General features: G+C 44.8%; 1 protein-coding gene across 11 annotated transcripts in view; it reads left to right on the top strand.

The window, feature by feature from the left end:
- Positions 1 to 24,021, top strand: part of WDR27 (WD repeat domain 27) — a 170,935-nt gene that overhangs the window by 80,855 nt on the left and 66,059 nt on the right. For 8 of the 11 annotated variants that reach the window (XR_007152208.1, XM_047859006.1, XM_047859005.1 and 5 more), the window contains one exon: positions 10,483 to 10,581. The exons of 2 other annotated variants lie outside the window; for them this stretch is intronic. Coding sequence is in view for 8 of the 9 variants with exons in the window: in XM_047859006.1 (XP_047714962.1) it covers positions 10,483 to 10,581 (99 nt within the window). In the remaining variant the exon portion in view is untranslated. Of the gene's footprint in view, positions 1 to 10,482; positions 10,582 to 10,709; positions 10,852 to 24,021 lie in introns of all 11 variants that reach the window. One more of the 11 variants, XM_047859003.1, reaches the window with a different exon arrangement.

The raw sequence follows: 24,021 nt of genomic DNA, 5'->3' as shown, positions 1-24,021 counted from the left end.
TTTTCCTTCTTAAGGTTATATTACCTTTGCTTTTTCTATTTTAAAAGTACGTTATCAGGTGCATACAGATTTAGAATTGTGATATTTTCTATATAGATTGGCGTTGTTATCATTATTAAAGTCCCTCATCTCTAGTAATGCTTTAAACCTTAATGTCTACTTGAGACTTACATATTCTCATGTCACCTTCATTTCCCATCTTTCTATTTTCAGTGTTTCTGTGACTTTATACTCTTAATTTCAATTATTATATTTTCTAGCTGCACTCAGAAATATGGTGATAAAAGAAAATGGTGGTCAAAAATTTCAAGAAAATTCAGTGTGTATCTCGAAATCTGGGATGGTTATGCTTCCAGTGTTGTTTTTGGTTTTCAGAATTGCTTTGAGCAATCTACACATTCAATACAATTCCTTTACAGAATTAGAACAAATAATCCTAAAATTTATACGGAACCACAGAAGACCTTGAATAGCTGTTTTTTTTAGTGGCAGAGGAAACATCCAAACATGAAATAAAATCATAAAATGAAAGCTCTCTTTGTTTATAAGTACAGCTGACCATTTGAAAACATGGGGGTTAGGGGTACTGACCTCCTGCACAGTTAAAAATTCATATATAACTCTTTCTTTAATGTTCATTTGTTTTTGAGAGAGCGTGCATGGGGGAGGGGCAGAGAGAGAGAGAGAGCTAGAAGATCTAAAGCCGGCTCTGCCCTGACAGCAGAGAGCCTGATGTGGGGCTTGAACTCTTGAACCGTGAGATCATGACCTGAGCTGAAGTCAACCCTTAACTGGCTGAGCCACCCAGGCGCCCCCAAAAATTCACATACAACTTTTGCTTCTCCCCAAACTTAATTATCAGTAACCTACTGTTGAGCAGAAGACTTAACATGACACGAACAGTTGCTTAACACATATTTTCTGTGTTAGATGTGTTGTGTAATGTATTTTTTAATGTGTTTTTATAATAAAGTCAGCTAGAGAAAAGTCACTAAGATGATCATAAGAGAAAATAGATTTGCAATATTGTAGTTATCAAACCAGTCTGTGTATAAGTGGACCTGCACAGTTTAAACCTATGTTCAAGGATCAACTGTATAATTAAAAATAAAACAATTGGACAGAACTGAGATCAATGTATTGATTATATTAGTGAGTTCAAGTAAAATAAACTCAAGTTTTAAAAGAAAGACACTCAGGGGCGCCTGGGTGGCTCAGTCGGTTGAGCGCCAGACTTTGGCCCAGGTCATGATCTCACGGTTTGTGGGTTCGAGCCCCGCATCAGGCTCTGTGCTGACAGCTCAGCGCCTGGAACCTCCTTCAGATTCTGTGTCTCCCTCTCTCTCTGTCCCTTCTCAGCTCACACTCTCTCTCAAAAATAAATAAATGTTAAAAAAAAATTAAAAAAAAATAAAGACACTTAGATTGGATCTTATAGATAAGAAGAAAAATCTGAGTTTATGCTGAATACAGGAAATGTTCTACGCCAAGTGATTCAGAAAGTATATATATAAAAAAAAGACGAGCAAATGTGTATCAGGCAAGAGAAAATAAAAGTAAAGAAGATTATATGGTCTTGATATTACATATGTCATAATTTAACCCCCCAAAATTAATGAGGCAAAGATACTTTATAATGCCAAAGGATAAAACTCCCAATGAAAATATAACACAATGTCTGTTCATCAATGAAAATAAGCAGAAGAGCAAATTCATAAAGCAGACATAGAAGAAATGAAACAATAAATAGCCAGACACCAATAATGAGGACTTTATCATATCCATCTTAGTCCTCAACAGATCGAAGCACTTCCACAAGCACTGGAATGTTACAGAAAACCTATACCACGGAATCAATAATGCATCATCTTATAGACATGCGTGGACGTAGTCGCACGCCAACAAGGAATGGTACTTTCTTTCCACATGCACATCAAATGTGGGGACATTAACCATACATGAAACCATAGAGAAAAGCACAACAAATTAAAATGAGAACAAAAATGTCATTCTCTCACCACAGTGCAGTCAACCCATAAATTGGTAATGGGATACAAAGAAAAGTTCCTTCTGTATGGATACAGAATTTCTATTAATGAACTCGTGGTTTAATAACGTAAAGAAAAATGGAATTGTAGGATTTCTTAAAAATAATGATATTTGCAACATGATGTGTCAGTGTCTCTGGGATGCAACTAAACAAATGCGTGGAGCAGGTTTTAAGAAAGGGAACAATAATGAACTAAATATCCATCTAGAAAGCAAGAAAAGGAACCACAAAATAAATGAGCAAGGAATTGAGATAATAAATGAGCAAGGAATAGAGATAAAAGCAGACAGAAGAGAGAAAAAATGAAAGTGTTTATTTTTTAAAAACATGAACTACAAAATAAACTTTAACCCAAATTTCTGAGAAAGAGACAAAGCTTAATATATAATCAATAAGAAATGATGAAGAGGAAAAAGGAAAAGAAACATGGAATAGGGGAACTTTTCAAAACCAAGAAACTGCTTTTCATAGTTTATGCAAATAAATATGAAAGCCATATAGAAATGGATAAGTTGCAGGAAATATATCAAAAATTTCCCAAAAAGACAAGTAAAGTAATGGGTTAGTTTTTATAGAAGAAATTTTTTAAAAATTCCAAGAGCTTTTCTACAAAAAATACTAGACCCAGATGATTTCTTAAGGGACTTTACCAAACTTTTTAAAATCCAGTGGTCTCAGATAACTCTAAGATATAAGGAAAGCATCCAGATTATTTTTTTGAAATGAATACAACTTAATGATAACTCAATAAAATTTCAGAAAACTATGTTTTACTTGTAAATATAAATTAAAAAAATCTTGAGTAAGAATAAGCAGAATCTGACCACAAAATCACAATAACTTACCTATGCTCCTGGAAATCAAGGATGGCCCAATAATCAAGGAAGCCATTAACTAATGTAATGAGATTGTGCTGTCCTCTCCATATAAACAGAAAAGCCATTTTAACACAGTTCCCCATTCATTTCATGTAAAACACCCCTTACAAGATAAACGTATAAATACTTCTTTCAAATGATAAAATACTCATCCCTGCCCAAATGAGAAAACAGTAGAAGCAGGCTCTGATCAGGAACAAAGTAAGAACGCCCATTGATTCCATTACTATTTTATAATGTTGGGAGTATTTACCTATAAAATTAGGCAAGATAATGAGAGACATTATAGTTGAAAAGGAACAGTTAAAACTGTCTAGATTCATAGATGATAAGATTGTGTATCTGAAAAACCCAAGAGAATTTATTTAAAAAATGTTTTAATGTTGATTCATTTTTTTTAATATGAAATTTATTGTCAAATTGGTTTCCATACAACACCCAGTGCCCATCCCAAAAGGTGCCCTCCCCCATCACCCACCCTCCCCACCCCCCCCCCCCTTACCCCTCAGTTTATTCTCAGTTTTTAAGAGTCTCTTATGGTTTGCCTCCCTCCCTCTCTGTAACTTTTTCCCCCCATCCCCTCCCCCACGGTCTTCTGTTAAGTTTCTCAAGATCCACATAGGAGTGAAAACATATGGAATCTGTCCTTCTCTGTATGACTTATTTCACTTAGCATCACACTCTCCAGTTCCATCCACGTTGCTACAAAAGGCCATATTTCATTCTTTCTCATTGCCACGTAGTACTCCATTGTGTATATAAACCACAATTTCTTTATCTATTCGTCAGTTGATGGACATTTAGGCTCTTTTCATAATTTGGCTATTGTTGAAAATGCTGCTATAAACATTGGGGTACAAGTGCCCCTATGCATCAGCACTCCTGTATCCCTTGGGTGAATTCCTAGCAGTGCTCCTTCTGGGTCATAGGGTAGGTCCATTTTTAATTTTTTGAGGAACCTCCACACTCTTTTCCAGAACGGCTGTACCAGTTTGCATTCCCACTAATAGTGCAACAGGGTTCTGTTTCTCCACATCCTCTCCAGCATCTATAGTCTTCTGATTTGTTCATTTTGGCCACTCTGACTGGCGTGAGGTGATATCTGAGTGTGGTTTTGATTTGTATTTCCCTGATGAGGAGTGACGTTGAGCATCTTTTCATGTGCCTGTTGGCCATCTGGATGTCTTCTTTAGAGAAGTGTCTATTCATGTTTTCTGTCCATTTCTTCACTGGATTATTTGTTTTTCAGGTGTGGAGTTTGGTGAGCTCTTTATAGATTTTGGATACTAGTCCTTTGTCCGATATGTCATTTGCAAATATCTTTTCCCATTCCGTGAGTTGCCTTTTAGTTAGTTTTGTTGATTGTTTCCTTTGCAGTGCAGAAGCTTTTTATTTTTATGAGGTCCCAGAAGTTCATTTTTGCTTTTAATTCCCTTACCTTTGGGATGTGTCAAGTAAGAAATTGCTGTGGCTGAGGTCAGAGAGGTTTTTCATTTTTGAAAGAGAGAGAGAGAGAGAGAGAGAGAGAGAGACAGAGACAGAGACAGAGAGGAGGGGCAGAGAGAGAGGGAGACACAGAATCCAAAGTAGGCTCCAGGCTCTGAGCTGACAGCACAGAGCCCAACATGGGGCTCGAACTCACAAATCACAAGATCATGACCTGAGCTAAAGTTGGATACTTAACCGACTGAGGCATCCAGGTGCCCCTGGAAAACCCAAGAGAATTAATGGTCATTATAAACAATAAAATAATTCAAGAAATAGTGGGACTTAAATTAATATATGGAATTTAATGTTTTTTACATATAAAAACAAAAACCTGTGAGATGATATATAAGAAAGAGAATGCATTTAGAAGAGCCTTAAGAAGGATAAAATGTTCAGGCATAAACTTAACAAGAACCCTGCAAAACCTCTATGAAGAAAACTTTATTTTTTTCCAGAAATGCAATCTTGAAAAATGCAATGTCTTAACTTTTCTTGAATGGGAAGATTCTGTCTCATAAAGAAGTCAGTTCTCTGTAGGTAATTTGCAAGCTTAACTCTTCCGCAACAAAAATTTCAATAGGTTTTAGGGGCACCTGGGTGGCTCAGTCGGTTGAGCGTCTGACTTCAGCTCAGGTCATGATCTCACAGTCTGTGAGTTTGAGCCCCGCATCGGGCTCTGTGCTGACAGCTCGGAGCCTGGAGCCTGCTGTCGATTCTGTGTCTCCCTCTATTTCCCTGCCTCTCCCTCGCTCAGTCTGCCTCTCTCTCTCTCAAAAATAAATAAAAACATTACAAAAATTTTAAAAATTCAACAGGTGTTTCTGTAGGTAGACAATCACATTGTAAAATTTCAAAGAACAAACAAGTAGCAATGGTCAAGACACCCTGGGAAAAAAAAGAGCATTATAATGGGGGGGGAAACCTTGCTTTAGCAGTTATTCAAACATGTTAGAAAGTCTCTAATTAAAGCAGTGTGGGATTGGTGCACAAATATGAAAACAGGCACATGTTAACTAGCATCAACCACTGAAAATGTTCAGAAGCACTGACATTCCAGCATTGCCCTTCATGACCTGTGGCCCCCTCTCCCTGCTGTCCCCACTGCTGGGAACCAGAGTTCTCTGATGACTAGCTCCTTTCAGGTCTGTGGCAAAAAGTTCACAGATGAGCCAGGGACACCTTGTGCTGAAAACGAAGGAAGGAATTGAGGAGCTATGGGTCATATAATGTGGCTGCAGGAAGCAACATTAAAAGCTATTGACCAAAGAAGGCGTAGTGGAGCATCGAAAGAATAATGACTGTAATTGGTTTGAAAACATTATATATCTAAAAATCTCACGATTTTTAAATAACAATCCAAAAATGAGATAACTAAAAGCAAGACAAAAACAAACATAAACAGAGCCTTATTTTTCCCCATTTGGAGGTACCTAGGGTACCTTACAGAATCATGTCTTTTTAAGGGAAATAATTCAGCTTTTGTCTTGCCTTTCCTGTTTGGACTATATTTCAAGTTAACCCGAAACCCTATTTGAAGAAGAAAAGTTATTTTTGAGAGAAGAATTCCAGACAGGTGGGATGAATGGCAGAATTAGAAAATCACCCTCTTGTGGTCTCAAACAATTCATTTCGGCGAATGTCATCATTAGCGAAACTACCACGTAGAGATTGGTGGTCCCCAGGCAGCGTGACTAGACATTTCTCCAAAGAAGACGCACTGGTGGCCGGCAGGTACAGGAAGTGGTTCTCAGTATCACTCATCACCGGGAAAATGCAGATCAAAACCAGTGAGGTACCATCTCACACCTGTCAGGATGGCCGTCGTCAAAAGACCAGGAGGGAAGGACCAGCGAGCGTGTGGAGAAATTGGAACCCTCGTGCACTGGTGGTGGAATGTCAGCCAGTGCAGCCGCCACGAGAACAGTGTGGAGGTTCCTTGGAAAATTAAAAATAGAATTTCCATAGGATAAGGTAATTCCACTGCTGGGTATTTGTCCAACAGAATTGAAATCATGACCTCAAAGAGAGATTTGCTCTCCCACGTCACTGCAACATTAGTCACTGTAGCTAAGATGGTTCAAGCCACCTAAATGTTTATGGATGGATGAATAAATCTACACAATGGGATGTCATTCAGCCTTAAAAAAAGAAGGAAGTCCTGTCATTTGCAATGACATAGATGAGCCAGAGGACGTTATAGTAGGTGAGATAAGCCGATCACAGAAAGAAGGACAAATACTGCCTAACTGCACTTAGATGAAGAATCTGAAACAGTCACACTCATGGAAGCAGCGGGTAGGGTGGCGGTTGCCAGCAGGGAGGGCAGCTGGGAGACGTTGGCCATAGGGCACAGAATTTTCAGTTGTGCAGGACGAAGTGGTCTAGAGCCCTGCTGGAGAACATTGTGCTTGTGTAAGTGTGCCGTATTGTGCGCTTACACATGTGTTAGGTGGACCTCATTACAGTCTCCGAGGGACGTCATGTCACAAGCCAAACCTCCCGACCAACGTTAGCGTCACTCACTGTGCAACAGTTTAGATACTGTACATTCCTCCTGCCATTTTGAAGTGCACACCCGTTAATATCCACCGTAAAGTATTCTTGTGGAAAAAAGGTAGAGCCTGAACCGAATTGAGTCTTTATGCATAATTTCTGGCTCAGGGCCCATCCACAGGATGCTGGAGCAAGTCGAAAGATGTCACACACAGGCAGGCCGACGAGTTCTGGCTGGAATGTTCTTCTGGACTCGGGCCCCATTTCGTCAACAAGTCTATGGCATGGAAGACAGCGAGGGAGAGAAAGCGTTGCTCCAAGCAGCGGTGCTGGAAAGACGTGACAGCAACGCACAGATCTGCTCTGGGTCCTGCTTACCCAAAACAACTGTGACCAGTGTGACCGGCCAGGACTTCCTTTATTTTAGGTCAGCGTAAAGTGGCAGTGGAGGTGTGTGTGCAATGTCCGTATTTTTAGAGATACTTTCAAAGTACGTGGGACGTTACGTTAGCAGTTGGCTAAAAATACTTCCTACTTATTGAGCCACAAAAACTGAAAGGGAAAAAGTAAAGAACAAAGGTATGGCAGTTGAAGCAAGTAGAGCAAAGTCTTAACGATGTTGTGTTTGGTTCTGTACGAATGGGCTGGTTGTGCAATCCACCGTACTTTGGTATATATTTGAAACTTTTCGTAATAAAAAGCCAAGCATGGACTTTGGAGATAGGACTAGACACAGAGGACCGGGGTTTTCCATTGTGCGAGCCCCCCTGCTGGAAGGAGGCTGTCGGGTTCTAGAGAGGTGGGCTCTGAGGCCCCGCCTCTGACCCTCGGAGTCTCCCCTGCAGCAGTGCCCCGTGGTGTCCGCCGTGCGGGTAAACAGACGAGCCTCCTAGCTGCACTCCTGGACGCCTGCTTGAATCTCACGACGTGGACAGCTGTGGCTGGACTGCGACGGCTCCCTTCACATGCTGCCGACGCTGAGGGTTGACGTAAGCGGCTCTTTTGCCAGATCCCCCCGCCCCGATGTTTCACATTTTCAAAGAATGAACTACCAGATACTAAGATGACTGGCCATGTAATTGGTCATAGGGCCAAGGACGCTGAGAGAGACCGGCTTGTTATTAGAGACGAAGTCGATGAAGGTTTGCTCAGGATTGTTGAAGCGGCTGCGGCCGCCAGCCAAAGTGTATGAGTCTGTCAGGTGACCAGCGGTCCATCCGTGGCGGCCAGGGACCCCTCGTGGGGCTCCTCGAGGGGAAGGGGCAGGGCCAGGGCGGAGCTCATCACGGCCTCTGCCGGACCTTGATGGAGGTTGCCGAGAGAAGGGGGTCGTGATTCTGCCTCCAAACCTGAGGGACAGTCCCGCCATCAACATCCAGTGTTCACCTGGTGGTGGCCACAGAGCTCCACGTGCCCGAATCAGGGGCTTTCGGACAGACTCTTGGCTTCTGCAGGAGGTGGGCGATGTTTCTGTCTTGACGGGATTTTAAGTAGGGCTCTATATTAAATCTTGAACACTTTGGCCTTCTTAGAAAACTTCACAAGTTTTTTGTGAACTAAAAATTCAGTGATCTAAGACAATATGCACAGTCCCGAGAAACATCCTTTCTGGAAATACTTTAAAAAACAAAGTGAATGTCTGTGATGTGATCGTTGATTCCCCCAGGGACGATATCAACACCATTAAGCTTCAGACACAGAGTGAACTTCTGTGTGCGATCCTTTTGTCCGTTTCTTCTGTGGAGAAAATCCAGGAAAAGGGAAATGAACGACACGTGGTAGGAATAACGTGAGACAGAAAAACGAAAGCAGCTTCACCTTCAAGGATGCGGTTCAGCAGAATTACAAAACATTCATAATGAACTGGTCTAGTTGTGTTTGCAAAGCATCATCTTTTTCACTGGTACATTCAGTCCCGGACGGTTTTTGTGAAACATCTTGAACAGCGAAGCGTCTTCCCTGCTCCCGGGTGGGCTGGGCCACACCCTCATCCTTTGTGAGAAGACGCTGCCCGTTCTCAGGGCTCATTAGTTTCAGAGTAAGACTGACTTTGTAGGGTTTTATTTTACGTTTCGTCTTTCTGAGTACGTTTTAGCCACAGCTTATTTCCTTTTCATGGGGACAGGTGGCTTCATGAATCGAGTAACTGGTATTACATCTAATCAAAACGTTGTGTTCTGCACACGAGTTGCAGGCCATTCCTGTGTTTTCAGCATCAGACAAGGTGCATCTTGTCCGTTTGGGCCGATTGTTGCTGCCGTTTGAAAGGGCAGGTTGTGACGAATGTGCACCTAATAAAATATGTCTGATATTTGTGGCTGCAGACTGTCTTCTCATGGTTCCGGTTTGCCATGACCAGAAAGATTCATTTCATTCAAGAACCTTCTGGTTCTTCTGGGAGAAAAGGTAGGTTTCATTTAAAAGCATTTGCATACAGGAAAGGAGAGGCAGTTTCTTAAATAACCGTGACTGATTCTTCTCTCGCAGGCTCGCGGCGTCATTTATGGGTGTTAGATGTCACGCAAATGCCAGGCGGCATGCAAGGCGGTGTCCCGTATGTGGTGACAAACCTCAGTGTTACGGTCCCCAGAGTGATGTCCCTGGGCCCGCAGCAGCAGCCTCCTTTGGGAACTGTTGGGAGCACACACGTCAGTGGCTGCTTTTCAAATAAGCACGTTTCCAATAAGAACAGCAGAAAAAAACCCAACAAAAACATGCTTTAAATATTCCCGCTTCAAGATGTATACAATATCTGTTTGTAGACTTTATTTCAGGAGCTGCTGTTCAGCCCATGACAGAATCATTGGGAAGTTGTAAATTTGAAGGGTTCGTCTGTCCATTGAAATAGACTTTTTGTGGAAGAAGGAATCACGTAGATGTCTTGCTTTTTCTGTGACGTGGCATTTCTTTTTTATTACCAGTAGAGTCCACAAACCACTTGTTTGCACATTTTGTTACCTAAAAATTAGAATGGGTCTCTCCTCTCTTATATCACACCGGGATGGTGTCCCGATACCAGATTTGTGTCCCTTAAATGAAGTATTTGATGGCCTCTCTCTCTCTCTCTCTCTCTCTCTCTCTCTCTAAATACGCATGCATCTGTCCAGCTCTCTCTATACATATCTTTTATATGCATATGGTAATACCATCAGACAGTATTGTATGTTTTTATTTAAAATTTTAAGAACAGCTGTACTATAGAAAAAATTCCAAGTATTTGAATTGCTCGATTCCAAGCTAATTTAGTAGGAAGCAAGGTGTGTGCATGTTTTTGTCTCAAATTTATGGAAAAGGACATAAACATCACTTTTTCACTCCGCTTGGGACTTGCAGGCAGGGCTGAACCGTGGAGGCATCAGGGGCTGTGGGTCCACTGAGGCAATAAAGGTCCGAGAGGCAAGGAGGAGAGAGGCTGAGTCACCGAGTCGGGTCTCCGGCTCAGGCGGCGCTGGCCTGTCAGGTGACCGGCTGCTGCGGAGTCACTCGGCCGAGGGGTGCGCTTCTGCTGTGTGCGACTCACGTGGACCGTTGGCCCTTTCATCATGGAGCCCCGTCTGTCTGTCTGTCTTGCAGGCGTACGTGTATGAAATGGGCTCGAGCACGTTTTCTCACAGACTGGCCGGACACACGGACACCGTCGCTGGCGTGGCCTTCAGCCCGTCAGCCCCCCAGGTACGGCCTGCTCGTGTGGGCGGGCGCGTCTACTCCTGACGCGGCTTCCGGCGTGTTTCCTGCGTTGGCCTGTGTTTGGTGAAGCCCTGGAACGCTGCAGGTGACACGGCAGTGTTCGTCACGTGCAGGGAGACAGACGTGGGAACCAGACCTTTGCTGGGGGAGAAAGGGAAGCACAGGGCGTGTTCGTCCGCGTGGCAGCCTGTGTCATCCCGTTCGCCTGCTGGGAGCCGAGCTGCGGGGAACGCGGGCGGCCGAGTCCCAGGGCAGGTGAGAAAACGGTTTTGGAATTTCTCATAAAAAGAATTGGGAGCAGGAGGAGGACCACAGCATTTAAAGAGATTGGCCTAACTAGGAGGAGACATGAAAACAAAATTACATCAGCTTCACGTCAATCACACGGAAAGAGTGTGTGGTCTTGTATTAAATTGTGGAGGGGTTTGTATGTGAAGACCGGTAACGCTTGGTAACGTGAGGTACGGGGATGTGGATTCAGAGAATCGCATCGGCGTGCGATTTCGTGGGTCCGGCTGGTGTGTGCGTGTGTGCGTGTGTGTGTGTGTGAACGAAGGTGGACCGCCCCCGCCCCCCCGCGGCACACTGCTGCCGTCAGGGGCACCCTAGACTCTCGGGCACGTCTGGCTCCTGGTGACACTGAATGTCGAGGACCGGATGCACGAGGCCGGTCACGGCACTGACCACAGAGCCCCCACCCCGTGCCGCTGAGGTCCTCGCGCGCCTCGTCCCAGCGGTAACCCTGATGCGGCCGGCGGCCCCCTGCTGCAGGCGCTCCGGTTGGAACGTTTTCTGCTCGTGTGGTCCTGATTTGCTCACCCCCTACGTAATCAGGCCACGCTGCAGATACCGTGGGTCCTGGCCTTTCTGGTGGGTAATCCGTGCCGTCATTACCCATTCTGAATCTCTCCGGCGTGTTTTTCGAAGTCGTTCCATTCCTTTCTGAATCCTTTGATGTTGCGCTGGTGAGACGGCCGGGCGGCCGGGAGGGAAGAGAGCAGAAGATAGAAGCAGGGTTAGAGGCGCGCGGGGCGGGGCGGGCTGGCGTGGGCACCTGTCCACGGGGGGATGCCGGCTGCTTCGAGAATTCTGTATTGGCCTGGAAATGCCTTTTGGCACAAGTGAGTGAGGAGCTGCTCCGAGTACCTGCAGAGTTTCGGTTGGACGACGTTGCGTGGGGCTGTATCGTCGCGGGGATGGTTCCGGTGCGCAGAAGTGGCAGATGTGACCTAGGAGAATGGGATTGCAAAATGCTCCCCGCTGTTCGCCTCCTTACTGGTCTGAATACGAGCACTTTTATTACCTTTGTTAAGTTCGTTACGAAGACACAGTAGCTCATCATTTTAACTCGCCTTCCTTTGGACACTGTGAGGGTTGTGCGTTGTTCCATATGCTGTTAATGAGTTGAGGGTTTTCTTTCATTTCTAAGTGGCTTGTTTATATCCTTCATGTCTTGATCCGTGGGCCCAACGTTTTGCTTCTTGACTGATCCAGCTTTTAATTTAAAATTGACATATTGCCCTCTGTATTTACAGTGTGTTTTGTAGATTCGGTTTTGCTTTTTACTTTGTTGTTTTCTCTTTCAGGTACGGAACCTGGATTTGTTCTAATTATTCTAGGCCAGAAAATTTTTTCTCTTCAAAGATTTATCTTTCTGATGGAATTACAGTAGGATCTTTAACTTATTATTGTAAGATTTAAGTTCCTGCCTGACTGTGCCAATATCTGGGTCATTTCTGAGTCTAGTTCTGTTGGTCGCTGTGTCTCCTGACAGTTGGTTTGCTTACCTTTCTTTCTGATGTGTTGTCATTTTTTAAGGAATTCTGACTGTTGACTGTGGAAGGACGCCCGGATGAGCAGGTCTCTTTTTCTGCCAGGCTGTTAGTTTGGTAGCGTTAGGAGCTGAGCAAGTGCCATTCGTTTTAATTATTAAAACTACGAGTATAGTGAGGTCAGTAGAATTAATCAGTGTGGATCATTACACAAATAAAAGTACACAGAAAATACTGTTACTTTTAGGAACTTTAAAATACCTGGTATTCTTCCCAAGTCACCTTTTGTCAAACCTTTCAGAAAATTTTATTTCCTAAGCATATGAGGAAGAAATTTAAATCTGCATGTTTCAAATAGGTCACCTAACTTTAAGTTCTGCTGAGGAAAAATAACCTAAGTGTATCTGGGAAGGGGTTATTTTCCGTGGTTTTTAAATTGACTAAAAGTTTGCGATTGTTTTATCAGTTTGGATTTGTAAGTTCAGAAGTAAGATTACGCTACATCCCTGTAAATCCCCAACCGCGAATAACCTGCCCCTGCGGCTGGCGTGAAGTGACCTTTGCTGAGGGAGGTGAGGGGCGAGCCGTGGGGACCCTGCTCCTGGTGAAAGCATTCTGTCTCATGAAGAGCGGTTTCCCAACTTTTTTTTTGTGAACAGCATAGTTTTAATGACTTTAATGTAAATCTATTTCTACTGGCCTCTGCACATAAATTTACAATACTTGTATCTCGGTGGACAAAGATGTTACTGGAAAGACACATCGGATACAGTGCCATTTCAGGGCCTTGAGCACAGCTGCTCACGTATGTTGCCACGGCGATGTTTACGGTCACTTCCATCTAAAAGAAGGGAGACGTTACTTGGAAGACGTTACTTTTTATACGCGGCGTCGTTTCAGTGAGTTAAGCGTTGGCTGATCCCGTATGTGTCTGCACATAACTTTAACACTTGTGTCTGTTTTGTTGATTTCATAACTTTAAAATGAACAAAAGGGATTAGTTGAGAATGAGTCAAAATGCGTTCCATAAGGACAATTTTAAGATTTACTAAACGTATTTCTGGACAAGGAAGTAACAAATATGCACCATGGGCCTTCTTGTATCCTCACTCAAGACACCACAAAGTGGTTGAGAGGTCGCACTGTCTCTGACCTATGCTTTCTCTCTGCATGTGAAGTGGTCTAGAGCCCTCATCTGGGGTGAAATCTCTGCTCTCCTCTTCCGTTTTAGTTCCTGTGTTTGCCCTTGTTCAGTTTTTGACTATCCGGTCAGACTCCTGGCGAAGGCTTTGCTCCTCCCCAGATTCTCTATGAATGCTGCCTATGGCTTCTTTGTGGTCTTGACTTTGATCACGAAGCCAGAAGGAACCTCAAGAGATACACTGGATCCATGCGGGTGCGTCATGGCCCCAACAGACTGGAAAAGTGGATGCGGAGGAAATAGCACTTAATCAGGTGGTGGAGCTGAAGGAGACCACAAGCAATCAGGTGTGAGCGAAAGATACCCAACGGAATGACATCACACGTTTTCTCAGAGACCTGGGAAGACGGTGACCTGTCCGCGGAGGGCTGAGTGCAAGCAAAATCCAACCGAGATGAGGAAGAAATGAGCTGCTGGCAAACGAGGCAGAAGAAGTAGGAAAAGATATTATTACCTGGACCTCAGAGTCACAAACCCCTGTCAAAGGGACTCCCGGCTCCCCTGGACCGGTAACCCCACTGGTGTCTCCAGTGGTTGGAATTCGTATGGAGATGAGGTGTTTCAAGCTCACGGCCTTAATAGTTTCCCATGAACTTAGGAATATCTGAGAATAATTAATATTTTAGGTGTTTGTAGTGTTTTAAGGATTTTGATATATTAAAATATCTGATTCCAATTTGAAATATGAATCGATTTAGATTCGTAACTTTTTAGTGAAGAAAAATGAGAAAATTTTTCTCTTTGTCAGCAGCATTTGAACTTTTTATTTATTACTTCTTTGTTTTTTAAAGTTCATTTATTTTATTTTGAGAGAGAGAGAGAGAAAGAGCACAAGAGGGGGAGGGGCAGAGAGGGAGGGAGACGGAATCCCAAGCGGGCTCCGTATGGTCAGCACAGAGCCTGATGCGGGGCTTGATCTCGTGAACCGTGAGATCATGATCTGAGCTGAAATCAAGAGTTGGATGCTTAACTGACAGCCACCCAGCCTGGTGTCCTGATGATTCTAAACCATGAGGCTGAGCAGGGGTGGGGGGATCTCCTCCCACTGCTCCGCCCCTGCGTGCGGCCCGGCTCCAAGGGGAGCTCGTGAGGACCCAGACTCCCTTCTCAATCTGACTGCTTTAGTCGGTGGTTATTGGGAAATGGGTCTCAGCCCCACTCAGGGCTCCTCCCACGGTTCTGGTTCAACCCGGAAAACTCCATAAGGAGACACATTTAGAGAGAACCCGAGGACATCTCCGGTGATGGTTAATTGAATGGCACACACTTGTGCAGCTGTTCCTGCAGGCACAGACATGGGTGGTGGTGTTACCAAATTCAGCTCCCGTACGTTCTGAATTCTCCAAACGGAAACCCAACTGTCCTTTTTAGAAACCGTTTCTCCAATTTGGCTTCTTAGATAGGACTTTATAGAGAGGAAAGATAAGTGAGGAAGGTTTTAGGGTCAGGACCAGATGGTACACCTAAAATAGTGATGTTCACCAACTTGCTTATGTGGGAGGAACCTGCTTATTAGGTTGATCTGATAGTCACAGTGAAAGTGAGCGGTTGGTTATTATTGTCTCTGCTTCCCGTGGGGGAAAGTCCGCTCGGAGACATTGCCCGGGATGTGCACTGCAACACCTTGTGCTAAGTTACGTGCCACGTCTAGTAGAAGTCGGGGCCGGGCGCTGGACTCCAGGGATCATGCTGTTTTCTTGACTCACGTTTATCTGAGCAGAGGCTCGAGGCTGAGACGCACAGGTTCCTCTCGGCCTCGCGGTCGGTGCGGTGGCTGATGGAGGAGTGCTACCGCCGCCTGCCGTCCGCTCACCGCCAGATGCTCAGGAACCTCCCTTTTCCCCGCAGACCTGACCCGTTACCAGCACTCAGCCGCGGGAGGGACGGTCTCTTCCATTTTGCTTTCAAGATGCTTTTACGGATTGACACGAAGAGGTCTAATTTCGATTTAACTTGAGAGAATATTGAATTTCAGGTGAGTTCAATAATCAGAAAGCCTGGGTTTTTTGCGCAGTTTAGAAATGCTCGTTTTTCCTATTGGTTTTGATGTGGAGAAGAATGAGAACCTGGGTGCCGAGTTATTCCTTCCCGTGGCCTTTAAGGAAAGTCTGCAGTGGTAGGAGGTTTGCTGTGACCAACGGAAGTGACAGGTTTAACTTAATCTTTCTCACAGGACGTGTCCTAGGCCTGCCTGTACCTCACAGGTGACAGTGGAGGGTGGGGTGCCGTGTGCTCCCCTCCAGCCCCACTCTGGGCGCACGCCACGCCCCCATTTAGCTCAGTACATTTTCCAGCTTCTCCTTTGACTTCCTTGCTGGTCTGCGGGTTCTCTGCGTGTGCTTCTCTGTTTCCAGGTATGTGGGGACTTGCCCCCCATCTTTCTTTATTGGTTTCCACTTTAACAACATGTGGTCAGAGAACATACGTGGTGTGGCCTGAAGCCACCGAACTTGGTTTCGCGGTCTATGTCTGCTGTTGGGGGAAGATTGTGCTGCGGACATCCGCCTGGCCAGGGGACTGCCATGTGTGTGTCTCACGTCCTGTGTCCTTGCCGACTGTGTCTTCATCAGCTGGTAAGACTGGTGTGCATGCCTCTGTCTAGAACTTCTTACTCCCTCTGATGCCCACAGATGTTGTTTAGGGTGTTTTGAAGCTCCTTTGTTAGGTTAGGATTATTGTTCTCTTGGTGAACGGACCCCTTCACTCTCAGGAAATGGTCTCTTTCTTTACTTGCTTTGAAATACACTTTGGGGTGAAGATAGCCACTCCAGCTCTCTTTTGATTAGTGTTAGGATAGTATTTTCTCTATTCTTTTTTTCTAACCTGTGTGGGTCTCTTATTTGAAGTGCAATTTTTTCTTTTTTTTTTTTTTTTAAATTTATTTTTTAATTTATATCCACGTTAGTTAGTTAGTTGTTAGTTAGCAACAATGATTTCAGGAGTAGATTCCTTAATGCCCCTTACCCATTTAGCCCATCCCCCCTCCCACAATCCCTCTGGCAACCTCTGTTCTCTATATTTAAGAGCTCTCTTATGTTTTGTCCCCCTCCCTGTTTTTATATTATTTTTGCTTCCCTTCCCTTATGTTCATCTATTTTGCATCTTAAAGTCCTCATATGAGTGAAGTCATATGATATTTGTCTCTCTCTTACTAATTTCACTTAGCACAATACCCTCCAGTTCCATCCATGTAGCTGCAAATGGCAACATTTCATTCTTTTTGATTGCCGAGTAATACTCCACTGTATACAGATACCACATCTTCTTTATCCATTCATCAGCCAATGGACATTTGGGTTCTTTCATACTTTGGCTATTGTCGATAGTGCTGCTATAAACATTGGGGTGCATGTGTCCCTTCGAGTCAGCACCCCTGTATCTTTTGGATAAATACCTAGTAGTGCAGTTGCTTGGTCATAGCATAGTTCTATTTTTAATTTTTTGAGGACCCTCCACACTGTTTTCCAGAGTGGCTGTACCAGCTTGCATTGCCACCAACAGTGCAAAAGAGAACCTCTTTCTCCGCGTCCTCACCAACATCTGTTGTTGCCTGAATTGTTGTTAGCCATTCTGACAGGTGTGAGGTGGTATCTCATTGTGGGTTTGATTTGTATTTCCCTGATGATGAGTGATGCTGAGTGTTTTTTCATGTGTCGTTTGGCCATTTAGATGTCTTCTTTGGAGAAGTGTCTATTCATGTCTGTTGCCCATTTCTTCACTGGATTATTTGTTTTTTGGGCGTTGAGTTTGGTTAAGTTCTCTATAGATTTTGGGTACTAACCCTTTATCTGATATGTTGTTGGCAAATATCTTCTCCCATTCCGTCGGTTGCCTTTTAGTTTTGTTGATTGTTCCCTTCAGCGTGCAGAAGCTTTTTATCTTGATGAGGTCCCAATAGTTCATGTTTGCTTTTGTTTCCCTTGCCTCCAGACATGTGTTGAGTAAGAAGTTGCTATGACCAGGAGAAAGAGGTTTTTGCCTGCTTTCTCCTTGAGGATTTTGATGGCTTCCTTACATTTACGTCTTTCATCCATTTTGAGTTTATTTTTGTGTCTGGTGTAAGAAGATGGTCAGGTTCATTTTTCTGCTTGTCTCTGTCCAGTTTTCCCAGCACCATTTGCTGAAGAGACTGTCTTTATTCCATTGGATATTCTTTCCTGCTTTGTCGAAGATTAGTTAGCCGTACGTTTGTGGGTCCATTTCTGGGCTCCCTATTCTGTTCCATTGATCTGAGTGTCTGTTCTTGGGCCAGTACCATACTGTCTTGATGATTACAGCTTTGTAATACAGCTTGGAGTCCAGGATTGTGATGCCTCCAGCTTTGGTTTTCTTTTTCAAGATTGCTTTGGCTATTTGGGGTCTTTTCTGGTTCCATAGACATTTTAGGATTGCTTGTTCTAGCTCTGCAAAGAATGCCGGTGTTATTTTGATAGGGATTGCTGAGGTGTATTTTTTATAGGTGGTATTTAGATTTGTTTTACTCTCTTAACCAATTTGACTCTCTCTGCCTTTTTTTTTTTTTTTTAATTTTTTTTTTCAACGTTTATTTATTTTTGGGACAGAGAGAGACAGAGCATGAGCGGGGGAGGGGCAGAGAGAGAGGGAGACACAGAATCGGAAACAGGCTCCAGGCTCTGAGCCATCAGCCCAGAGCCTGACGCGGGGCTCGAACTCACGGACCGCGAGATCGTGACCTGGCTGAAGTCGGACGCTTAACCGACTGCGCCACCCAGGCGCCCTCTCTCTGCCTTTTAATCAGTGTTTAGACTGGTCCATTTGATAAGATTATTGATAAGATCACGTTTAAGCCTCTCATCTTGCTTTACCTTTTTTATATTTGCCCATTTGATACTCAGTTTCTTTTCCCTGCCTCCTTTTGGTTCAGTTAGATACTTTTGTACAGCTACTTCTTCACTTTTTCTGGCTTTTGTAACTCCTTGTTTTGTTCATTTGAGATTGCTGTGCCACTTATGTACAGTAAAACTGTGGTTTGCGAGCTTAATTCGTTCCAGAAACATGCTTGTGATGCAAAGCAATTGCATATCAAAGCGAATTTCCCCATAAGAAATGATGGAAACTCAGATGATTTGTTCCACAACCCAAAAATATTTGGATAAAAATGATTATACTGTAATATAATACAAAAGAATAAGAAAATACAAAATACAAAGAAAAACGAATTAACCTGCACTTCCCTTTGAAAACCTGTGTGGCTGGCGCGAGGGAGACGAGAGAGGAGGGTTACTGTGTAGGACGACTCTCACTATCACTCACGGAATCACTGCCGTCTGTCGGCTCAACGGAATCTTTTTCTTTTCCCGCAACTTTAACAAGGAACCTACCGGGTGACGTTTGCTTTTGCCTCCTTTTGAGGATCTCGCAGAAATGTGACATTGCACCGTCGTTAAACAGATCGATCACTCTCACTGCTACAGCCGTATTCGTCTGGTGCTTTTCTACGATATTTTGCACCGTTTCCCACATTTGACACGTCTCCCGAACCTCATTTGAAGTGAGGGATTCCCCCGCCCTTTTCTCCTCCTCCTCCTCTGCGGACGAGACGCAGACGTAGACGTCTTGTAAACTCTTGCAGTTTCGGCCGCTCGCGTACCTCGTTCGTACTCCTCGGTGATTTCCGTCTCAACTTCCGCAGTAAGCATCTCCTTCCTGCCGCCTTTCTTTTCCACCTGTTTCTGCACGGGGGCCGCTGTATACACTCACACGGATGTTGACTCAGTACAGTATGAATAAACTCTTGTCATCTACGGTATTTAATGTAAGCGGCAACGAGGCAGCAGAGGAAAGGGTCTGTGTCTGCGGGAAGCCTGACGCAGAATGAGGCAAAGTGCTCCGAAGCTCACTCTTGTCCGGAAAAGCAAAGGACTGTTCACAGGTGCCTCGAAGTGACAAAAAACACACTAGTGCCACTTGCGGGCACCTTCCCACGTTCCGAAAAAGCACCGATTTCTGCCAGACCCGGTGGCCTGAGACCGAGCATCCGCGTGTGGGGGACGATCACTCACCGTCCCGCAGCGAGAGAAGAGACAGAAGCACCATCGGCTCAGCTGTGATCATGTGATGTTTGGCGTCAGGTACGACTCATATTGCAAGACATCGCTCGTTTATCAGGTTAGATTCATCAGGAATGTTTGCGTGTCTTGTGGAACGCTCGTGGAAGTGTCACTCTCAAGCTGAGGTTTTAGCACGTATCTTTCATTGGGACCGTGGGCCTCCACTGTCACCTGCTGCCACTGCAGTGTGGGAACCTTATGACAGACAGTAAGCGTCTGTTTCTCCTGTCTAGGTCTTCACGCTATCCGTGTGGCACATTTTACTTTCCAACATCATAGACTCCACGTGTTACTATTAATTTTGTTTCTGCAGTTAGTTTATCTCCTGAAGAGATTTAAACGATAACAATGAATCCTGTATATTTGCCACGTGATTCCACAGGAAACGTTTTGAGCCTTGATTTTATCTGTAAAATTAGGTTGTTGAATTTTACGATCTCTGTGGTTGTCAGATCGCTGTCTTCTCCACTGAGAGGATTGGGACGATGTGGGGTTTGTGTGCACGTGTGGTGGTTTTTGGATCTTGGTAGACGTGGTCTTTATTTTGTGTTGTATAAAGCGTGCGTTTGTGGAACATGTGCGCAGATGTGACACAGTACAGCGTGAAGCAGGCTTCGTGACCCTGTGTGCACCGGACGGGCGCCGGAGGGCCCAGGGTGCGCTGGCCAAGGCCGTGTGCGCAGCCAGGGGCCAGCCCGCCTTTTTCTGGATTCAAACCGGGTATCAAGTCCAGTTTTCCTTTTGTCTCTGAAGCCAGCACGCTTTGCCGCCAGGTTGCACGCCAGCCTCCGTGCAGATGGCTGGAGTGGATTTTACTTAGAATTTTCCTTCTTGGCCACGCACCCAAGTCTAATTTCTACCAGGAGCCAAAAAAAAAAAAAAAAAAAAAAAAAGGTTTGAGTTCAGTGTAAGCATTTACTTGTACTTGACAGGTATTTACTGTGTGACAGTCAGCATTCCACGTGCTTTATTTAATCACATCCTTAGGAAGCGGACACTTAATCATTCATGGAGCAGGCGGGTAAGGAAACTGCAGCACAAAGAAGCTGGCCTGCGTGAGCTCAGTGGTGAGCGGTAGGATTTGGGCTCCAACAAACGGACTTTAGCTCCTCGGTGCGCCCGGCACGGCGCCCCCACGGCACTGTGTGAGCACAGGCACGGGAGCCACGGTGCCACCAAGGGAGGGCCGGGAAGGGGCCCCGGAGGGAGGCGGGACCAGAGTGCGCGGGACCTTCGTGGGCAGAAGTGAGAGCGGAGCCTACGTCCTCCTCTGCAGGGAGGCCCCGGGCACGAAGAATGTTTTTCACCCTGGATTTGTGCACCAGAAGTGACTTCGAAATCAAGATTTTAAAACAGTTGCTTATTTTTATTCTATGGAAGGCAATATGTATTCTATTTTTATTAATGTGGGAATAACACTGTTTTTTTTTTCTGCCATTGAGTGCTTTCAGATTTGTTTTCATATACAACGTTCTAGTTCTGAAACATATATCATTCTCAGATGTTTCCTGACCATCTCATCAAGCCCACATCCTGAAAGCTAATTTCATTCCGAAGAACCTAACAGTCTAAGTACCTTCCTTTCGGAAAACGTTCTGCAGATTCTAGCAAAGTCAACAGCCAAGCCATACATTTAAATGTGACACAGCCTAGAGGAATAGGAAGCCTGCTTTTGTCACATTGCTTATTTTCATATTCAAGTAATTTTCTAGAAAAGCCAAAATATTGTACCAGAAACCGATCCTTCGCGGCAATGCAGGCTTAACCTATGGGAGGAATAAATCAAGAAGAGGAAGCACAAATGTATATAAGGCGTTGGTTTCAAGTTCTGGCTGCTCCCCGGAGTTGTTGGGGGGAAGGGAAGGAGGCGGAGCCACGAGACGGTCGGCCTGTCAGGGCTCCCCCGGCACAGGGAGGGCGCCTTGGAGTCCGCGTGCGACACAAATGATGGGCAGCGCGCACCATCCGTGGCAGCATTGACTCCAGGACTCGAGTCGAGGGAGGGCGACTTCCCTCTCGCCAGCAGTGGTCCGGAGGAACAGCCTGCGCGGCTGTAGATTTATGGCTCACATGCTCTGGACGAATACCGCATCTATTTCCACTTGTGCTGGGAAATTGTGGTAAGCAAAATGAGTTTACCTAAAGGTCTAGTAAGTGTTTCTGGAAATCAAGATGTTTTGGCCCCTGTCCTAGACCTTCTGTTTCCGCAGATGCGTGGAAGATGCTAGAAGTGTGAACTTCCACAAGATCATCTGAGGTTTGGGGTTTTGGGACAGGCGGGCCTCAGATCACACCGGGAGAGATTCTGCGTTAAGTTGCTGGGAGCTGGTGTCCTGGCCACCCTTCTGAGACCGCTCAGCCTGCAGACATTCGTCTCCTGGGTTGTAACCTCTGGCTTCCACCCATTTTCCCCAGAAAACCCACGTGTGTCGTTCAGTAGCAAGGATTCGGCGGGGACCCAAGGCTTATTTCTGAGGACAGCGGTGCACCTGCCTGCCTCCTGCCCAGCCAGGGACAGACAGCACCCGCGTCCCAGGGTGAACAGCAGTGAGAAAATTCCAAATTCAGATGCGCTCGAAAATCGCTAGTTACCCTGCCTTAGACACGGGACTCTCCAGCGAGTCCCACTCACTTATAGGACATGGTAAGGTCAAGAGGAAAATTGAATTTAGAGCACTTTCCAATGAAATGAAGGCCACACTTGCTTGAACCCAGAACGTCTCGAATTATGTGGGGAATATAATGGCGTGATTTACACAACACCCTCTTACTTTTTACAGATTGTAAGAGTATCTTGAAGGGAACAGGGTCTTACAGACATCAGGGCTCCTGGGAACAGTGAAAGAGGCATCTGTCAGATTTTACACGGTCAGTGCATATTCAAGTCTAAAATATCGTGCAGTATAGAAAATGGCAATGAAAACAGTCTCCGTTTTATTACTAATCCTCATCCTGACCATTTTTTTTAAGTATGTGAAGGGGAAGGCAAGATAGAGAAAGCAATTTTCTATACTTTGGTATTTCTTTATAAATAAGTTTTTGTTGGGTGCCTGGGGGGCTCAGCCAGTTGAGCATCCGGCTTCGGCTCAGGCCATGATCTCAGGTTTGTGAGTTCGAGCCCCGTGTCTGGCTCTGTGCTGACAGCTGGAAGCCTGGAGCCTGCTTCAGATCCTGTGTCTCCCTCTCTCTGCCCCTCCCCCGCTTGCATTCTGTCTCTCTCAAAAATAAATAAGTATTTAAAAAAATTAAAAAAATAATTTATTCTCAGGTTAGCTAACATACGGTGTATACAGTGTAGTCTTGGCTTCGGGAGTAGATTCCCATGATTCATCACTTACGTACAACACCCAGTGCTCATCCTGACAAGTGCCTTCCTCAATGTCCATCACCCATTTCCGTGCCACCCAACCCCTGCTCCCTTATCGACCCTCAGACTGTTCCCTTTCTTTAAGAGTCTCTTATGGTTTGCCTCCTTCTTTGTTTGTAACTATTTTTTCCCCTTCCCATCCCCCATGGTCTTCTGTTAAGTTTCTCAAATTCCACATATGAGTGAAAACATATGATATCTGTCTTTCTCTGACTGACTGATTTCACTCAGCCTAATACCCTCCAGTTCCATCCACGCTGCTGCACATGGCCAGATTGCATTCTTCCTCATTGCCAAGTAGTATTCCATTGTATATATAAACCACATCTTCTTTATCCATGCATCCATCGATGGACATTTGGGCTCTTTCCATGCTTAGGCTATTGTTGAAAGTGCTGCTATAAACATTGGGGTGCATGTGCCCCTTTGAGACAGCACACCTGTATCGCTTGGGTGAATTCCTAGTAGCACTGTTGCTGCGTCGTAGAGTAGATCTATTTTTAATTTTTGAGAAACCTCCGCACTGTTTCCCAGAGCGGCTGCACCAGTGTGCATTCCCACCAGCAGTGCTAGAGGGTTCCCGTTTCTCCACATCCTCGCCAGCATCTATAGCCCCCTGATTTGTTCACTTCAGCCACTCTGACCGGTGAGAGGTGGTATCTCAGTGTGGCTTTGAGTTGTATTTCCCTGATGAGGAGTGGCGTTGAGCATCTTTTCATGTGTCGGTTGGTCTTCTGGATGTCTTCTTTGGGAGACATTACTTTGATATTTTTAATCAAAACTAAAGTATTTTTTGAATAAGAATTAAAAAGGAAAGATTGAAGGTGAACGCAGTCAGTGTTGACGGTTTATCTACAATTGTGTTAAATAAGCATGTGCTCTGAGTCATGTTGGACGGCTGACTCTGTTCCTCCCACAGAGGTACTGTGGTCACACTCACTGAGACCCAGACTGCGGGTCTGTGAGTGTGGACAGGTGCACGCTTGTGTGACCCACGTTGCCTGCAGATGCAGG

This window comes from Prionailurus viverrinus, chromosome B2, assembly GCF_022837055.1.
Source record: "Prionailurus viverrinus isolate Anna chromosome B2, UM_Priviv_1.0, whole genome shotgun sequence".
NCBI lineage: Eukaryota > Metazoa > Chordata > Mammalia > Carnivora > Felidae > Prionailurus > Prionailurus viverrinus.
This window is presented reverse-complemented; position numbering and strand designations above follow the sequence as displayed.